Consider the following 19,977-nt stretch of genomic DNA (forward strand, 5'->3'; position numbering starts at 1 on the left):
CTTCTGAAAATCGCATACAGCTGTCCACATGGAATGGAACCACTCTTGAAGCCTTTCCCAAGTGGGAACAAAACTAGTCCTCATTATTTCTATCATTAGGGAATAAATACTTTTGCAGGGGGTACGCATCCATGTGTATCAGGAACACTGGATTTTCTTGACCAGCTCATTTCCTGTAAGCTTGAATGCACTGCTCTATTGTCCAAGTACCTCAGCCTTCCCTAGAGGTGCACAGATACAGCAAGTGATTTCTTAATTCCCTAGGGTTTGGAACACACCTGAGAGCATTGCTTGTAAGCAAGCTCTGCCCTTTTTAATACAGAAAAAAATGCTATGCTCCTTTCTGCCAGTGTACAATATGGAACAATTCCAGTAAAGAACACAGAATAAAAGTTGAAGTTATGCAATTTTTCTTGAAGCTTATGCAAAGCACCACATTTAACATACATGTATGCTGACTTCAACATTCTGCTGATGCTACACTGACACACAATATATTGACTAGGAGGCTGTTGCCCACCGGCAGCCAAATAACCCAGGCTGGATCAGCAGGAAGTCTGCCTCTGTGCAGATTAGGCTTTAAGTTAAAAAGCTCAGAAAATGAACTCTGATTTTAATTAAAGCACCCAGAACCAAAAATGTTGCTTCCATTGTCTGGACAAAATCCAGCTTCAGCAATGAATAGAGGGAAACAGTAGCACAGCAAAGGCTTTTATGAAGAACAGAATGACTCTTATTAAAATTAGCACAACAATGCCTTGCAAGGATCAGTCTCCCAATATTGTTCTGTCTGCCACTACCCTTCAGGGGATGACTTTCACAGCCTGACTGCAGTTTCATCTCAGCGCACTTGCCAACTTCTATGGAAGGGCCCAGGGGGGTGAGGGTGTTTTGCATAACTTTGTGCTGTAATGTATCAATACACCAGTATTACAAAATCACTGCAAGCACTTTTTAACAAAATTGCTCCCTATGTCTCTCCACTGTGCAAAATGAAGGTTAACAGCATGCAGAAAAAAAAATTGTTTAGTTTTTTTTGCTTGTTTGTTTGAGGGTGTGCATGTGAGCACAAGAGAAACAAACATCTAGCTCACATCACAGAAATAGTTAAAACCCCAAAGGAAAGCATCTGTGCAGATACCTGAAAGTGTAGTTCCCAGGAACAAGGTTAGACAAGTGCAAGACAGGTGTGTCAGCAGATGCCTTCTGCTCTCGCAAAGGACCTTTAATTTCCTCCCAGTGGTAACTCACTATCTTCATATCATCAACACTTTCTATATTCATTAAAGAAAAACATATCAGTTTCTTGTAGAAATTGCTGGAATGAATATTAATGTCTTTCATGCACTGATCCCTGTTTTTCTACAATTATCTTTTCAAGCATATTTGAAGAAGCTTCATGTACAATAGCTGTTAAACCACATATTCCAAGCTACATTTGGTATGGTTTATCTAAAAAACAAAAAATTCTTCACACACACAAATAAAAGTCAGTCGCAGAGTCTGCACAGTCTGCTCTCAGTAATTATGAACAGAATTATGACGCTTCATCATACCCTACATGACAGCTCTCTATCTCTGCCCCAGCCGTGCTGGCACAGAGGCTTTCTGGGCAGGGCAGGAAGAAGCTGTAAGAGTAGCTGCTGTTTGAACGCAGCAGCCTCTGACACACTGCATCTCAATCCCCAGGTGGAAGGCTGCATTTTATCACTTTTTTTTATTAAAATAATTTATAACTGGACTCAAATCCCCAAAACAAATTCAGGGAACTTCTGAGTGAAAAGAAGGAATTTCACTTGTAATTGACTACAATAACATTATAACTGTACATAAAAAAATAGAGAATATAAGCACAGGAGGGTCCAGTACATACGACTGCCATCAATGAAGGTAGATGTTGTAGGCAAAGAAACTTCTTGTACTTTGGGTGAAGCAATGGCAACAGGCGGCTGGTTAACTCTGACTGCTGTGAGAAAGATGAGAGGTGAAGGAAAAAGAAAAAAAAGAAAGAAAGAAAGAAAGAAAAAAAAAAAGTAGTGAAAGCCTAGGTCAAATTAATGTGTTGACTCTACAGATCAATAGTCCCCAGTGATTTAAATGTAGGATTGACAGCTTTGCAGCAGCACCTGCCTGTCCTCTTTGGGCAAGGGAGAGAAAAGATGGCTGAAGTACAGCGCACTGATGCAGCAGTCTTCTGCTGCAGCCACTTCTAACTGGTATAATTTAGATTAGACCTGTGCACTGTAACTTGCAGCTAGAGCTGGTTCAGCACCTAATTGCTGTTCCCAGCTGTACTGGAGAAGGAGACCATAAAAGGTGGCATGATGCTATCTCAGGCCTTGCCTGAGAAGGGTACAAGACCAGAAAGCATCTAAACACAATGAGCCAGCAACTCTACTTCCTTAAAGTGCTTTATAGACACCAAAATAGGCAACATCTCTGCATGATTGGACTACCAGATGCCCTTGGCAGACAGTAAATGACAGACTGTTAGATAAGCATGTTGTACAACTACTTGTGTTGAAGAAATTAATTTCATTATTTTAGGCAACTGATTTACCTGGTTTGACTGAGACATTTACAAAACCTTCGCCAAAGGCACTTTCACCAGAAACCGTCACTTTGAAGGCATAAAGTCCCACTGATAACTGAGACAAACGCAGAACAAATTGGGTTACATGTCAAATTACACAAAAGCAGTATGCACAAATCTGCTAGTCATGTTGTAAACAGAGAAAAATCTGGATATCCGAAACCTAAAGCTCCTTTTATAGATACATACACCAAAGGCTACTAGTCACTGTCCAGAAGTGAGAAATACAAAGCCAAAACTTAGGAATTTTTATTCTACGTTAGAAAATTATTAGAGCACTCTAAAGAAAAAAAAGACACTTCTAATCTGGCAAAGATTTGGTGACACATGCAAGTGGAGAGACTCCTTGAATCAAGGCGCCCTTTCCCACATGTTAGATTTGAAAGGACTGCAGAAACACACTGAGCCTGAGCTTACAGCTCACTTACATGAGAAAGCTTCAAGGTCTGGCTGTGCCTGCGCTCCATTTCACCACCATAGTCAGCAGGGTGACTGATTAAGCTCCACTCATAGGTGTAGGCTGTTTCTAAGAGCAGTAACACAGCATAACAGTAATTAGCTTTGCCTTCTAAATAAGTCCAGGAAACAAAGAAATCAAGTTCACTATCCATCAGATAAAACGCTACAGTAGGAAATCATGACTGCTACTGTTTAAGCCTGCAAAATGAAGCAGTATGAACACATGTTACACTTCCACAGTGATTTGTAACTGCTTTACCATCCAAGTATATAATGGACTTCACAAACAAATGACTTTACAAAACCCAGCTTCACGTGAAGTGAATGTGTTTTACATGCCTGTGAAATATGTATTCCTTGCTGCTGCAGTTCAGAAGCTGGTAGTTTTAAGGTAAATGCTGCATTCAGAAGCTACTTCCCCCATTTACAGCAAGATACTATAACCTGAGTCACTTTATCTTTTGGTAAAAACTACAGACTTTCTATTGAACCATCTGGCTAATCTGGTTCAGGTTCTGAAAATAAAAGCCACTAAAAAAAAAATAGATAAACCTCCAAAATCCAAAGGAGGAAATCCCCCCCTGCAGTTAGAGCCACCAAAAAAAAGTACCAGTAGGAGATGAGAAGGATGGTTTTATCCTGAGACATTCACATAAATCAGGACTTGTGTGCATCTACAGGTTGGTAGTGCATGCATCTCCTTGTACGCTAAGGCCATTCAACTCACCTGTAGGTGGTGGTGGGACAACAAAGGCATTCAGTTCAACCTCATTTTTGGGTAGCATCACTTGTATGTTATCTCCAGCAGACACAATAAGTTCTTTTACTGTATCTAAGACAGAATGAGTACATTATGTTTTAACAGATGGATAGATTTAAATTCAGTATCTTCAAATATTACTTGTAACGGATTAAATAAGATTTGACAAACACTCTACAATGAACAGGTAAGGATAAGTAAAAATATAAGAATTCTTCAATATATAATCTATTATAATCATGACTATGGCTCCTTCACCTTTTACCAAAATTTTTCTTCAAATATGAAGTGCCATTTCCCCTACTTCTGTTTAGGGAAAAGCATTCTGATTACTCCTGTATACCACAGGTAACATTGCTCCGCATAAAGAATTACACATTTTTCTTGGATGGAAGTGCAGGAATTAAAAGATATACAATTACAGAGGACAAGAAAAGCCATTTGCACCAGAACAAAACTCATTAAATAAAGTATCATAGTCCAAACGAGAACTGTAGTGATTCACCAAGAAGCATCACTTTGTGTTTGTGTGGCACACCTCAATGTCCAGCTCAGTGTCCTTTTTAAAAATTCCCCTTGCATAGCAGGGCAAAGGTCTTAATTACATAGGCTGAATTGTGCAGTTCAGCTATTTGCCATCCAGGAACACCCTCGCAATTCCCATCTGTGAAAACTTTCCTCTTCCAAAAATGCAAAGTCCACAAATCCAGTCCCCAACAGAAATATACCAAAGCACAACTCCAGGAAAGGTTCCCACGGACCTGTATTTCAAAGTTTTAAATGTCTTCCTGTTAATACTGGGAACCCACAGAACGGAGGTTCTGCAAAGGCAACATTCACTAGTGTCTAAATGTCCAGCTTACAAATTCTGAATAGATGAGCAAGAGGCTACTCAGCAGTGGCAGCCGACAGGTGGCCACTATAAAAATGGATAGAAGAGGCCACACTGCCAGCACACTTTCTGTCACCGCTACTTTAATGCACCCAAGGCTCCACGACTGCTCATGGGAGTAGCCCTAGACACCAGTGGAGTGGATGTTTGTACTTGGAGCTCCACATGAGATGAGAATAAAATGGCTAGATGAGGGTGATGACCAAAAAAGAGAAGGAGGGACTGTCTTCCAGACTTCTAAGACAGTAGGGCTGAGAACACACAAACTTGAGGTATTCCTTGCACAAAGCAGTACTTACGTTGAGATTCATCACAAACTTCCCTTCAGCTTCTTCTTCCAAGCCCCTTTTTGAGTCCTCTTCAACCTCCTCCTGTGAAGGAGGATGAGGAGCTGCCTAGTCAACACTCAATGGTAATGATGATCCATTGCCTTGGAGAGGGATCTCTTGCAGCTCATCTCTTCCTGTTACCTCCTACTGCTATCCTGGCTGGCAGGTTGCAGTTTGGCAGAGGGTGCCAAGAATGTCCCAAACCACGCTTGCTCTACCAGGAAGCAATGGGCTTAACTCTTCATAACCCCCAGTATACCAGAGGGCCAAACACCACTCCTCTGCTACTTGTGGCCCTTCTAACCATTTGTCAGGATGCACAGGGAGGCAGGAAACTTAGCAGGAGAAAGGAGATACTCTAACACACACACACAGAATTTAATACAACTACTGAGAAAATAGTGGTTATACATGTCTTTTTCAAACTAAAAGCCTTTGCTCTGCAGATGGAAGTCTGATAAGCTTCCTCACAGCTTTGAAATTAGAGCAAAACTTTTTTTCCCCAGGATGAGGGGGCCACACTCTCCCCTTCTACAGGCTAGGCTTCTCCCCTATTAAGGGCTGAGCTTCCTCAGGTCCCATCTATGTTCCTGCATGATATCTGACAACTACATATAGTGGGAACCCTACCCAAGAGTTTGAGGGAGCAATATTCTCAAGAGTCACACAAAAATAACAGTATGGCTAGAAGAGACTATTCTAAAACTCCAGAAAGCCTCAAATATTTCTCACCAAGTATAAAAATTAACCCATTTAAAAGTCTTTTAATCTCTGCTTTTACTTTGCTGTATTTGCTTGAATTATAATTTCCCACCAACAATGGACTTGGTCAGAGTTTTGCCTCAGAAGTAAGTGGGTAAGGGGTCTGGAGTTTGCGATGTTACTGTAGGTCTACAGGCCTGAAGTGGTATGATGTTACGTTTGGATAAAGAGCGAGCTCATAACTAACAACAGGTTGGAAGCCTGACAGTCGTAAAGCCATCCCCACCCACTGTCCAACCTGCAGGTACCTCTCAGATCTCCAGCTACGTTAAAACATTACCTGCTTTAGCATCAGTAACAGGTGGTGTGAATTGCTGCATGGGCTCAGATGGCACAGTATTAGTGAGAAGTAGCACGATCCCACTTTCAGTGCCATTCTCTGGGGCCACTGTGGGAGTCTGGGTTTTCTCTGACACACCTGGGGAGAAATCCAGTTTGTCTGAAGAAGAGGAAGGTGTAGCAGCCTGAAAAATGAATTATAGGGAAAGAATTGTCATAAGTGAGCCAATTTTCACATTTGTAGATTTAGAGGTATGCTGTTTTTTAAATAGCGTGTAGGGTGAGCTTACTGATACATGTTACTAGGAGGTTTTATTCATATACAGAATATCTATTACAGGAGGACTGTTTGATTGGGGTTTTTTGTATTTGTTTTGTTCCCCCCTTCTCCACCCCAACAGTCTTTATAAGAAATGCTCATAACTTTCTGAATTTCAGATGCAGAACAGTGTAGGCTATGGTTATCAAAATGAGGTAACCTGCAACTCAACTAAGGCTATCAGTTCTCAAGGCAACAAAGAACAGTAGGACAGCTCTAAATATAGTAATAAACCTTTAAAACCCAATGACAGAAAGCCTGTGTGGTATTATTGTCTTCATGCTGTACACTCAAACATAACAGAATCCTTGCCTCTTACTGTATCTGCTCAGACCAGAACTTCCTCATGCCTTCTTGTTTCCTCACTACTAATAAAACACCCTAAATCTCCCTACTTCAGTCACCTAGCTGTAGTAGTGTTCTCTCTCAACCAACTTGTAGTAAATCAGAACTTCAGCAAAGAATGCAGCAAGTTTTGCAGGAATAATTCAGCATTGTGTTAGCCTTAGCCATCACCTTGCCCCTCTCCTTTAAGCCCCAACACCTTTCAATGACAGAGTTTCAAAGGGCCAACAGTTTCTCCTTACCTTCTCAAGACATATTTCTGACCTAACATCTAGAGAAAAGCATTTTGCTAATTATGGCTACTATGTGTGGCACATGAAGACATAACATACTGCTATTATTTGTACATAACCTGTTAACTGAAGAATAGGATTATGAAGGTTGTTAAAATGCACACTTGTATCACAGAACGCCTGAGGTGGGAAGGGACCTCTAACGATAGCCTAGTCCAACTCTGCTCCTCAAAGCAGGGTCAGCTACCTCAGGCTGCTCAGGACCATGTCCAGTCAGGTTTTGAATATCTCCAAGGACAGAGAATCCACAACCTCTGGAAAACCTGTTCCAGTGTTTCACCATCCTCACAAGGAAAAATAAATAGAATTGCCTCTTGTTCTGTCACTGGACGGCACTGAAGAGAGCTCATCTCCATCATCTTCACTCCTGTCATAGTTCTTTATACACATTGGTAAGACACCCCTGAACCCTCTCTGATCAAGGTTGAACAGTCCCAGCTCTCAGCTTCTCTTCAGTTGCTCCACTTTCACTCTGCAGTCTGTTGCCTCCCTAGGAAATCAGAGTAGCTCTGCCTTGGATGGGGACAGGAAGAAAAGCTCCCTGTGCAGCTGGGAGTGCCAAAGTGATGTCAGAGCTGGTGCTTCCCAGCCTGCAAGGAAACAGCACATGGAAGTCATCTGCAACTTCGTCTCTGCCTTCAGTTAAGGACAGAGAGAAAAGATGCCTGTGCAGCTGGGACAGGGACAGCAGTGTTGGGGACTGTGGCTGCCTGCCTTGTAAGGATGCAAAGGACCACAACAAGAGCTGCACCTTCAGATGGGTCTGTAAAACGGACAATGCAAGCACCTTTGCGGCCGTATCTCCAGCTCTGCCCAATACGCAGAGAGTAAGATGATGTCTCTGAGCAGCTGGGACACTGACAACAGGATCGGGGACTGCAGCTCCCCTAAGGTAGTGCCTTCGGCATGCCAAACCTATACCCTCAGCTGGAATCTCGCACTTGACATTATCACATACGGTAAGAGCCTCAAGCCTGTCCTGCCTCATACCTTGACAAAAGGTAGCTCTCCTTCACATACTCACTCTATCACACATCTTCCAAAAAGATCTGCCTTACCACACTTTGGCAAACCAAAGCGTTTCTTTGCCTGCCAAATTTGAGGGATATCTACTTTTCTGATTTCCCTCTGGCTTTCCTCCTCTCATGGCCCTTCTCCAATCTATAGCTGAGAAGCAGCCATCCTGACTTTGTAGGACAGATGGGGACAAAGTCATCTCAAACATACCTTTCCTGGGATACTGTCTTCTGCAATGACATCAAACATCTCTTCAGTCGGCAAGCCTAGGCAAGCCTCTGCAGTCAAAAAAGCTGCCCTGTGGCACTGCCACATGCAAAGCAGTGTCACAGCCAAAAAGATAGCTTAAATTAAGAACCCTAGCAGGCAGCAATGGGACAGGGGCAATAACAGGAATTGAGCTCTCAGGCAGAAAGTATTGTTGAGAGATATGTTGGAGCAGATGTAGAGAGCAAAATTAACCCAAAATTCTAGCTTGGGCACCAAAAGGAAAAGGAAAGAAAAGAAAGGACTCTTTCTTGGAGTGAATAGGGTAGGCAGTTCTGTTGATATGGGCTTTGTGGGGTTTTTGTTTGCTTTTACCCACCTATACAGCCACAATTGCTTGTTACAAAATAAACACACCACCCTTGAGGGCCCATGTCCTTCAGTTCCCAGTGTTTGATTTGAGTGTAAATCTCTTGAGAATTCCCACAGAAAACAAGAACACCCCCACAAAGCAATGGAAAGAAGGGGGTGGGGGGGGAGATTAAAAAAAAAAAAAAAAAAAGAAAGGTCATTTAGTTCCCTGAGGAACGTTTCATTCATCCCCTCCAAGAACCTCAGCTGTAAATAAGAAAGTTGCGTGAAATCTCTGACAAGTATTTTTCTTCCCTATGGTAATGGCAATAAATTATCATTTTTATAGCAAGAGATAGGTAGTTGCTGGTTATAAAATCTGGTGGAATTTAGAGCAATTCAGCTAATATTGCTTAACTTCCTCCTCCCTCTAGCAGGCGTATGTGTGCCAAACTCACCAAATGTTGACCTTACAGCCTGTTTCAACTTTCTAACTGATCCCACCTGGTTCTTAGGAAACCAGAGCCCCTTTAATCTCAACTGATCAAACTCCTGGCCATAAATAGAGAAAACGCGCATTTTACTTAAATATCTAAATTTGGTTTTAAGTATTTAACTTATTTTTTTCACAGAAAGACTCAAGAAAAGGATTCTGAGAACAAAAACAACTTCTCCACTTTATCCTGCTGTACATCATGGTCCAAAGCCACCACTGTCCCTCCTTGTGTACCTTGACTCTCTAATATGTTTTAAAAACATTATAGAAGATATTCAGCTCCATTCAGCTCTGTAACATCGCTATGCATTAGTAACATGAAACCCATAAAATAGGCTTGATTTTATTGATGGAGGAACTTCTATTTACTAGTCTTGGCTTTTGGATAGTAGAGGGTCCACTAGTATTGCTCAGCTAACTACTGCTGACAAGTCACCAAGAGTCAGAAGGGAAGAATACCATAGCACCATTATAGCAGGTCCAAGCGCACTGCTCTGTACACTTCCAAGGAAACCCCAGTGTCCCAAAAGCAGCTCTGCTCCTTATCATCTGACAGAAAAGAGTCCTTTAGCAATTCATCTGCCTATTAAGACAATCCTCTCCCCTTCAGCCTTTTCTACACTGTAAGAGGACTGTAAGTCATTTGAGACTTGTTACATTACAAAGCAATAACCTAATTTGATTTGAAAAACAAAACTATTGCAAACTGGCCTCACCATACTCTGCCTGCTTCCTGAGGGGCAAACCTACCTCTTTTTGCAAAGCATCATCAGGTTGTTGAATAAGCTGAACAGCTGCTTCATTTTCAAATGTCTTCCTAGGGAATGGTGTAATCTCTGGGAGAGATGACAACCTCTCTATGGAGTGTTCAGTGACAGAGTGGAATTCAGAGCTGTTCTTATTCAGAAGGCTTTCTCTCTTCCCAGACTCTCCTTTCTTCTCAACAATGTCTTCCTGGTTATCTCCATCATCACCTGTGGAATAGTTGAAGCCGTTTTCACCTGCCACCATCGGGCCCCAGTCAGCATAATCCATGCTCTCCTTCTGCTCATGTTTGATGCTCATCTGAAAGGGGTCCTGTTCCAACTCCTTATAGTCATCAATGTATTCAGGTATCTCCTCAAGGCTGGGATCTTTGCCAAGCAGAGACAGCTCCTTCAGGCTACTCACTTCCTCAGATGGCTCATTCTGGAGTCCCACAGAGTGAACCATGCTTGGGATCACCTGCCCAAATCCCAGGAGAGAGGCTGGCCTCTGAGAAGGCCTCAACACAAAAGTAAGATAGGATTTTACAGTTTCTATTTTTTTGGGCTCACAGTTCTCTTTGTGTTGGCAGTTCACAATGTAACAGCGTCGCTCAAACATCCAGGACAAGTCACAACCAGAGAGGTCACAACACGCTGCAATGCAGTCTGACACAGATATGGCATGAGGAACTCGCATTATTTTAGTGGTTTCTAAGTTGGGAGATATTACTGCACCTGAGTACGTGGCTCCTTCTCTGCACTGCTCACAACTGGAACCTGAAACAACACCACCAACGTAAGGCACAGGACTACAACCAAGCCATAATATAGTTTACTGTGACCAAAAATGGCTTGTCACATGAAACAAGATAAAGACAGGTGGTACCCTACTTAAATAAGCTCATTTCTTTTCACTAAGATCACTACTACTCCACTACTTTTTTTCCCCCCAACATGTCCCTTTGCAGTAGCATTTGTACTTTGGAGGATTTTTCAGTGTAGGATCTTCATATGTTTTGCAAAGTAGTTTTTACTCTCTTCCAACAAATATATAAGAAATGAAAGTGAACTGCCAATACTTAAAACCAGGAACAGAGCAAGGAACACCCACAAAAAAATAAATCATGGAGTACCTCCATTACCATTACCATAGCACAGTGAGCAAAACATGTTTTAAAACAAAACTCAAATAAAATGCTCTAGCATGTCATTGTTTCATTTAAGAGAGAAGGCAGCAAAAATCTACATAGGAGAAATATTTGCCATCTCACTTGAACTTCATCAAGAGTCACTCATACCAACATAATTGCTGAACTTAATATAAAAACTGGATAAGTTCTCCAACTTCTGCCACTTTACCCACTAGCTCATGTGAAATCACAAGAGCTCACTCCAGTATTGAGCATCTTTCCTTCCTTTGCAGTGAAGTACTTTTAGTATGCCATCAGAATTATTTTTAAGCACATCACAGACTGAGTGTGAAGCGTTCAAATTGAGCATGAATCAACATACTGTGTATCTCAGTCAGTTTTTAACAACTTTTCTAGGTGGTGTTTTTTTTTTTTCCTGGTTATAACTGCTCTTCAGAATTCCTCTCTCCAAAATGCAACTTGAAAAAAATCTGATCATGCTTCAAAAATCAGTTGAGTAAAACCAGGACATTCTTCTTAACATGTTTTAAAACTAGACTTGCTAACTCAACCAATGAAAACAAGCTGTCACCACTGTGGAGCTAACACAGTAATGGAAGACAAAGTTGACTCTGCGGGCTCTGCACATCATTAACAGGTAAGTTCTGGCAGTAGAAGCTTCATTATTCACAACAGTATAGGGCAGGAGAAAAGGCAGCTTGACTGATGGATTCCAGCTCAAATCTGTTGAACTGATGGGCAGGAAAAATAAAATCAAAGAATAGGAATAGGCTGGCAATAGAAGTTAGGTCTGATCACGACCTAACCTATCTATCAGGCCTTGTTGATGCAGAGATTCTCTTGTGCATGCACTGTGTCCAACCACTGCACTACAGTCCCCATCACATCTTCTGGGCTGAACTGCAGTACACTTTTCCACAACACGTGGTCTGAATACAGCTACTGAAATACCTGTCAGGCATCACAGTGCCTGGGATCAATGTACAGCTTGCAAATTAGATTAACTTCAAAAAGAAAAAAAAACAAAACCCCAAACAAAAAGTTTACAAGGATAGATGCATGGGTGCAGCCATCACATCCCTTCACAGGGAAACACCCAACCACTTCCAACAGAGATGTGGGCAATATGAGCTAACCTGTCATACTGCATAACTCACTATAATCTCAGAGATGGTTATCAGACACTACACCACCTTGCCTCTCTGGAAAGACCTGTGTGAACCAGAACACGTTACTAGAACATGTAGCCATGGCAGTGTAAGTAACAAAGAATGCACTGCAAACCCAGGCTAGTGGTCCTACTATGATTTCAAAGACATCCCTACATCTTAAAGTGTCCTTTGTCCTGGCTTGCGTTTCATGCCTTAGACACATGGTAAGAAAAGGGTGTTCATCTTATTCTTCAAAGTCCAAGACCAGCAGCAGTGAAATACTTTGAAAATTGATGGCTTGTTATGCATCTGGAAACCCTCTCCTCCAGACTAAAGAAAAGGATACCGGTGATGTCTAGCAGACTCTGAGAGGCCATGTACTCTATGGCTGGGCTGCATGGAGTTCAAAACGGGAGACTAGGCTGCTCAACACCTGTGACTGCAATGATCTGCCAAGCCATCTTTGCATTTTTGTTGGAGTAGCTAATCGCAGAACAAAGCACCACAATATAAACACACAGTAAGAGAAAACTGAGAGCCAGCCATGAGAATGCTATTGTATTGGCAGAAATGCACTTCGATAGCAGCATTTGGAAGGTCTGCCTCAAATGCCAGATTAAAATATGCCTGCTCAAGATGAAAGATAAACTGAATTGATTCCAAGGTGTTGGATTCCCAGTTACAAAAGTAAACTCTTCTTCCTGTGGTGGAAAGCAGTGTCTTCTATCTCTCATGGTGGCAGGAGGGCTAATAACTTTTTGGATGCATTAGCCTTAAAACTATTGCTTTTTATTAATGGTCATAATAATTTAAATCTATTTCAGTTTAAGCTGATTTCATCAATGAATGGATATAAGCCAGTGAAATGAAACTGGTGTTATAAGGACTGCCTACGTGGAGAAATGAGGAGCTGCATCTGCAGGTTTGGGAAGTCTCATCCAAACTGCATGAGATGCTGAGTGGCAGAGGCATGGTACATGGTATACATAGTACACACTATCTACTGCCATATCCAGCTCAAGCCTCCCAAGAGGCATAAACTTTAGTCAGTGGTATGTATGTGATCCACTGGGTGACCTGTCTACTGTTCTAGCTTTTTTTTCCCTTTTTTTCCATTGTATTGGGTTTATGTGACAAGGTTTTGGTAGTCAGGGGGTGGGAGGAAATGAACTGCAGGGGTGCTTCTGTGGAAAGATACCAGAATCTGCCCCCATGTCAGACAGAGCCAGTTCCAAGAGGAACTCACTGCTGGCCAAGGCTAAGCCTATCAGTGACACTGGTAGCACCTTTATGATGACATATTTAAGAAGCTGTAAAAAACACTGTACAACAGCAACAGGCAGGAGAGAGAAGTGGAAGAGGTCTGCATATACAAGGTCAGTGAAGAAGGGGGAGGAGATGATGCAGATGTTGGAGCAGAGATTCCCCTGCAGCCCCTGGTGAAGTAGGTTGTCCCCCTGCAGCCCATGGAGGTCCATGGTGGAGCAGATATGCACCCGCAGCCTGTGGAAGACTCCACACCAGAGCAGGTGAATAAGCCCTGAAGCAAGCTGCGACCCTGTGGAGAGCCCCTGCTGGAGCAGCCTCTTGGCAGGAACTGCAGCTCTGTGGAGAGAAGCCCATACAGAAGCAAAGGAAGATTGTGAGGAAGGAGGGGCAGAGATGAAGCATTATGAATTGATTGCAACCCTCATTCCCCATCCTCCTGAGCTGCTCAGGGGAAGGAGTTAAAAGAGCTGGGAATGAAGCCGAGCCTGGGAAGAAGGGGGAGGTAGGGGGAAGGTATTTCTAGATCTGTTCTTATTTTTCATTATCCTACTCTAATTAAGTGGCAGTAAATTAAATAACCTTCCCTATGTCTAGTCTGGTTAGCTCTTGGCTGTAACTGGTATGTGATCTCCCTGTCCTGATCAAAACCTGTGAGCTTTTAATCATATTTTTATCTCCTGTCTTGTTGAGAAGGGGCAGTGATAGAGCAACTTGCTGGGCATCTAGCAGCCAGCCAATGTCAACCCACCATATTCATGAAAAGCAGTCAAACATTATTAGCCAAAAGCCACCACACACAAAAGACTCAAACAAATATAATCTAAACAGGAGAGAGTAGCCCTGCTCAATTTCTTTTGACAAATCACAGCAAATTCTTCAATATCCTTCTGAATATATTCCCTAATGCGCCTGTTTCTCTATTTTCTGATCAATGCAATGTCAAGCCTTTCTTATTTGTCAGCCTCCTCATTATCTTATGTTAAAAGAAGTGGTAAGAAAATTTTTTTTTTTTAAAAGAAAAGTAGCTTTTAGAATCACAAACTCATGTGCAGAGAAAAACTGCAGAATGAACATCTAACAGCTTCGTGAGCCCAAGTCAATTCACCTTAAATCTTGCACTAAAAAGCAGTCCTTTTGACTTAACAAAGGAGAACATCCACTGATGTATTTCAGCAAACATCCTGAAAAATCAGCAAGTACCTTCCAATTTAGAGCTCCACGTGGATGGAAAATACTGCACATTATTAAGATGGAAATAAACACTAAAATTTATACTAAAATAATGTGTGATACCAGAATGTATTACCCCTAAACACTGTGTTCTGGTATCTGAGATACAGGGAGAGGTTTGGAATACAGCCAGCAGCCTGAGCATAATTGTTTTGTTCTCAGGTAAATCAAGAAAGCATAGCAAAATTGCAGCTAAAGAACAAAACCACTTTCTATATGAACATAGAGGATATTCTAGCCTGCTAGCAATTAACAGCATTATCAAAAACATAAAACTGTAGCATTCTCTACAGCCAAAATTCAGTATTTACTGCACATTATTGTCTTCTATTGAAGTAGCTAGGTTTTTCCCTAAAGATACTGACATGGACCCTACAGCAGGTACAGCAGGTACTCAGAATCTCACAGGAGAGCATTTCATTTATTTACGAAAGGCATACTTATTGTCTACTACAGCAACAAAAACCTCAGCTCCATGTTCTCCTCAAAAAGCTTGGCATTATGAGATGCCCAGGATGATCTTGAGGATCACTTCAAACCAGCCATGAGCACAGCTGTAGTAATAGCCATCACCCCTCAGCTGTAGTGAATACGTACTCCTCCTCATCCAGTATTTCCAAATTCAGTAGTCCATGCAACCCTTAGCACATTAGCAAGGCTCTTCCTCATGAAACAGCCAATCCTGTTTATACTACAGGAGAAGAAAGCCAGGTAACTGAGCAGTATTTTTTCAATTCTTGCTAATATCAATACTGCCAGTATCTCCACAACCAGATTTCAAACACTCTTTTAAAAAAATACACATCATCCTTGAATATATTGTTCTGTAGCTGCCATGTCAAAACTGCTTGCACCAGAATAGATCTCCCTATGACACAAAAGCAGTACTAAGAGTTACTATTTCTTAATCTATCTGATTATGAAAGAAAGTAATTTACCTATCTTTGTGGCTGAATAAGAAACTTACAGGACTTTCCTGGGGGCTTTGAAAAGAAATACATATCTGCAAAGCAGATGGTGAAGTGAGAGACGTAAACAAATGCATTTATACTTCTCATAAATCAACTATCCTATGATATTTCAGAAGAAAAGCGGTAGCTTAGAACATAAGCAATACATCATTCTTAAGTTATTGTGTTGAAAGAGAAAGAAGGAAAACTCTGAACTCTCCCACTACTCCTTCTTGCCCCATGCATCTGCCCTGAAACAGCCCTATTGAAATCAGCTCCAAACAGCTCCCAACTTCCTTCCTCCATTGCCATCAACTGCCAGTTATGAAGCTGCTAGCGCTGAGGAGTCACAAGATGTCCCAGCTCTTGCCTTATTAATATTTCATTCACACCTGCATATACACTCCAAGAGCACTCGCTTCACTTCTTCTTTGTGACTCAGACACACAAGAAGTAAAATCCTACCTGTTATTGCCCACAGTAACAGGCAGAGAACACCAAGTCCAAATGCCATGCTGCACCAGGAAGGCAGTGACAACTGCTTTTCCAACCAGCTGTGCAGAAATTATATGTCTTAATGTCGGTTTCCTCTAATATTGTTTAGTACCCTGCTGTGGCCATGAAGCACTGCAACAAACAGCACAGGAAAAAATAGGTCAGATGTGAGCATTAATTAGAATGCCAGAGTAAAAGCCAACAGACAGGTTAAATGCAGGCTTTATCATTACTTCCTGACTTCTTGATAGATGACACAGTTTATCAGTCAAGCTGAAGATACAGAACAAATTACCTACCTGGAAATCTCATTCTCTGGAGATGCAGAAATGTCCCTCAAAGATTTGCATGGTTGGGTTCCTGCACCTCAAAACCTTCAGATATTCTGTCTTCAGTTATCCAGAACCTGGTTTTGCTCTGACTTCAAACAGAAAATAGGAGGTACTCTTAACTGAGGAATCATAGTCAGTATGTCCATGCTAAAATTCATGCAGTGTTAAATCAGCTCCTGAGGTAGCTCTTGAGCAGACACTTCTCCAGAATTCCTAGGTAAACATTCCTTACCAGGACACTGAATTCTCCAAATAAGGAAGCCTAAGCAACAAATAGGCCTACTAACAACAAATAGTTTGAAGATGCATTACTCATGCGAGGAAAAAGTTAGATTAGCCAAACTCACACCCCCTCCCACATAAAGGATCCTAAGTAGATGCTTGACCAAAAGACACTTCTGTAAATGAAAACGCAGTGAGGTTTTTTTGGAGAACAGCCCTCCTCAAGGCAGAGCATCCCAGTTAACTCCCCTTGATGCTCATTATGTGACCTATTAAACAGCTATTAACAGCTGAGTGGATCAACTGATAGTGTAAATGTTTCTCCCACTGAGTTCATTCAAGAGTGTGAATGCCTCCCTGAGCCAGCCACACCAGCAGGGGGAAGTGAATATGTGGCTCAGCCCAATACAGAGTATAAAAACTGAACAACTAACAGAAGAATTTTGAAGAGAGCAAAGGGGCTTGAATAGGCTTCAACTCATGCTTTCCTTCCCAGTGACAGAGGATGCCCAGTGTTACAATGGTGAGCTCATTATAGAGACCAGCAACAGGAATCACATTAGCATTGCAACTGATCTGTATACAGCCACTGCTATATTTTGCCAGGTGTAATGTATATTTGCATTGTGATTTCAGTATATTTTGTATTGCTCTGCTAAACCAGAAATCCCATGTCACATCTCCTGATATTAATCATTACACCCTGATATTAAACATTACACCCTCCGCACATCTAAAGGAACGTGGTCAGAGAGTACTGGACTCTGACAATTTCTCCTCAAGTCTGTGGTACAAACACTAACTCTGCTCAAGACATAAGCAAAATGATCACAGAACATCACTAAAGCAAGGAAAAGAGAAAATAATAGATTATACTTCAAAACAAATCCTAAGTACAAAAAAAAAAAGAGGGTTTGAGCAAGCTGCAAAACCAGGAAAGACTATTACTAACTTCCCAAAATCCTGGTACCCGATTTAAAATATTACTTGACTTTTGCGACCTTTGTTCTATCCAACATCACTAAAACTCCCCTTCCTAAGAGAGCTTTCTTATCTCTGATCAGAAGAAATAACTGTCACCAAAAAAACCCACAAAACACACCACACAACATTACACTGCTTCTAGTATGACACTATTTTGATATCTGCAGTTAGATGTTCTCCCAGGAAGCAGTTCCTGACAGAATACACTGAATAGCTACAGAATAGCCGTGCTGCTCTGTAGCTAAAAGGACTTAAATTTAGTACAGCTTAAATTTAGTACAGCACTTAAATTTAGTAAGGCATCACCTTAGAAAGAGCAACAGGTTGTCTGGATGCTTACAAGTACTACTCCTATGATACAAACTCTTCAGCAACAGGACCTTTTTTTACTGTCTTGCATTCCCCCATTGCTCTTCTGTCCTTCCATCAACTATAAAATTGTGGGGTTTATAACAGACAAAAAGCCCCAAAGTTTATTTTTTTAAGCCAAATAGTTCCAAATGTACCACTTCGAATGCAGAATTGTTTCTATTATGAACCAACTAAGAGGTTGGTCAAGCATGACCGTCCCTTAATGAATCTATCCTGGCTCTCAGCTATATAGGCAGTGATCTCCAAATGACTTCTGAAGCCTTCCCAGCTGAACCCACCAGCATACACCATGCTGATCATCTGCACATTCATTCTAACACATTACCCAAAGTGATTATTTTTTAGTGTTTTATTTAAGAACATTCAAATTAAACCAGAGTGCCATACAGAGCATACACTTTTTATAAACTTCAACATTCTGGAATATTTCTGTTGCTTTTGAGAATGGGAACAGAGGGACACAGATAGGACAGACAACCTAATATGTATTTCCAACTTATTAACACATATACCCCAAGTACCTCAACAGCCTGAGAGGGAGGGAAGATATTATTATGACAAGACATAATTTCACACGCAGCCTTTTTGCTGTTTCTATGGAAATCCGTCTAGATTTGGAAAAGTTGTTAGCTACCAACAAATGTGATTTGCAGAAGAGCTTATTGAAACTCAAGGTTTGTGAGTTATTGTGCATTTGCTGTAACCTTCACTCATTCCCAGAAGCAGTCAAATGGACCAGATGCCTAAGACAGACTTTCAGTTCTTTAGCCTAAGGAAAAATGCATCAGGCTCAGCATCAGAACATCACAAGGACAGAACTAACACAGATCAGAGGCAGAAAAGTAATTTTGTTTATTTTATAGGCCTTTTTCATGTGCAAGGCAAACCTCACTATTTCACTGATACTAAAAGGAGAAGCTTCTACCCCCTGCATAAGAGTTGACTGATGAGTCCACATGACTACTTGTAACAATATGAAAAACATTAAGATACCATGTAAATGATCCAGATTTTTGCTGCATTACCTGTCTTGAGTTCAGAAACACAAGTACTTGTAGCGAACAGTTGTGGGTTATTTTTCTGGTTGTGTTTTTTTGTGGCAGTACTTGTTTGGTTAGGGTTTTTTTATTGTTGTTTTTTTATTTATTTATAAAGAAAATTAATTACCAAAGCTACAAAATGCCAGACTTGGGACTGCATGCACAATCTTCAGTGAATCCTTATGAGACACACAATGTGAGGGTACAGTGAATGCACAAAAGCAGCACTGTATCATCCCATGCTTCCTTGCAGCTACCCATCTATTGATGCTTAATTTCCACATAATAGAGAAGCTTGCACTCACTGCAAAACTAGGTTGCATTTCCTGATATTAGGATCAAGCTTAGACACAAAGCACATATGGTCACGATTCAGTGCATAGCTTCTGATCCACAGATGAGAACATAACTACCAAAACCTGCACGCTTTCTTAAACAGTTATGACAGTAAACACCGCTATAGTGTACGCACGCAATGTTCCTCTTACCTTCCCCATGATACTGTACTGGTCCCAAGTGTAAGTTTCATCACACAAACACAAGAGACATTAAAATTTAAGGTGGTCAGCCATGATATTCCAGCAGTTAAAAATAACGAAGGCCACAAGATTTTCTAGCTGAATTCCTATGCTTCACTGGTATCACAAAGCCCATTATCTTTGTTACAAAAGCAGACAGCACTGCTGGTAATGACTTTGGAATTTCTTGGGTCTTAACAGTTCAAGTCTGACTCACACACTTAGCTAGATGAAAAATGGCAGCCTTGAGACATTTATAGGCAGATGTGGTAAAAATATATGTATTATACATATACATATATATTACTCTGAAAGCCATGTTTTTCTGTTCCAGCTGGCAGCTTCTGGCAACGCCTTAGCCAACAGGAAAAGGGGGAATTCTATACTGATCCTTCAATACAAGCATTTTGACTTT

At 41.3% G+C, this 19,977-nt stretch overlaps 1 protein-coding gene across 6 annotated transcripts in view; it reads right to left on the reverse strand.

Moving 5' to 3' along the window:
• KIAA0319 (KIAA0319 ortholog) overlaps positions 1-19,977 on the reverse strand; it is a 52,475-nt gene that overhangs the window by 23,686 nt on the left and 8,812 nt on the right. For 3 of the 6 annotated variants that reach the window (XM_030479775.1, XM_030479785.1, XM_030479765.1), the window contains exons 2-10: positions 16,394-16,515; positions 16,065-16,226; positions 9,853-10,625; positions 6,076-6,259; positions 3,780-3,884; positions 3,022-3,119; positions 2,561-2,648; positions 1,874-1,966; positions 1,142-1,274 (exon numbers count right to left, since the gene is read on the reverse strand). In XM_030479775.1, the coding sequence (XP_030335635.1) occupies positions 1,142-1,274; positions 1,874-1,966; positions 2,561-2,648; positions 3,022-3,119; positions 3,780-3,884; positions 6,076-6,259; positions 9,853-10,625; positions 16,065-16,113 (1,523 nt within the window). In that variant the 5' untranslated portion in view covers positions 16,114-16,226; positions 16,394-16,515. The remainder of the gene's footprint in view (positions 1-1,141; positions 1,275-1,873; positions 1,967-2,560; positions 2,649-3,021; positions 3,120-3,779; positions 3,885-6,075; positions 6,260-9,852; positions 10,626-16,064; positions 16,227-16,393; positions 16,516-19,977) is intronic. The other 3 variants (XM_030479801.1, XM_030479794.1, XM_030479810.1) reach the window with 3 other exon arrangements.

Source organism: Strigops habroptila, chromosome 1, assembly GCF_004027225.2.
Source record: "Strigops habroptila isolate Jane chromosome 1, bStrHab1.2.pri, whole genome shotgun sequence".
Taxonomy (NCBI): Eukaryota; Metazoa; Chordata; class Aves; order Psittaciformes; family Psittacidae; genus Strigops; species Strigops habroptila.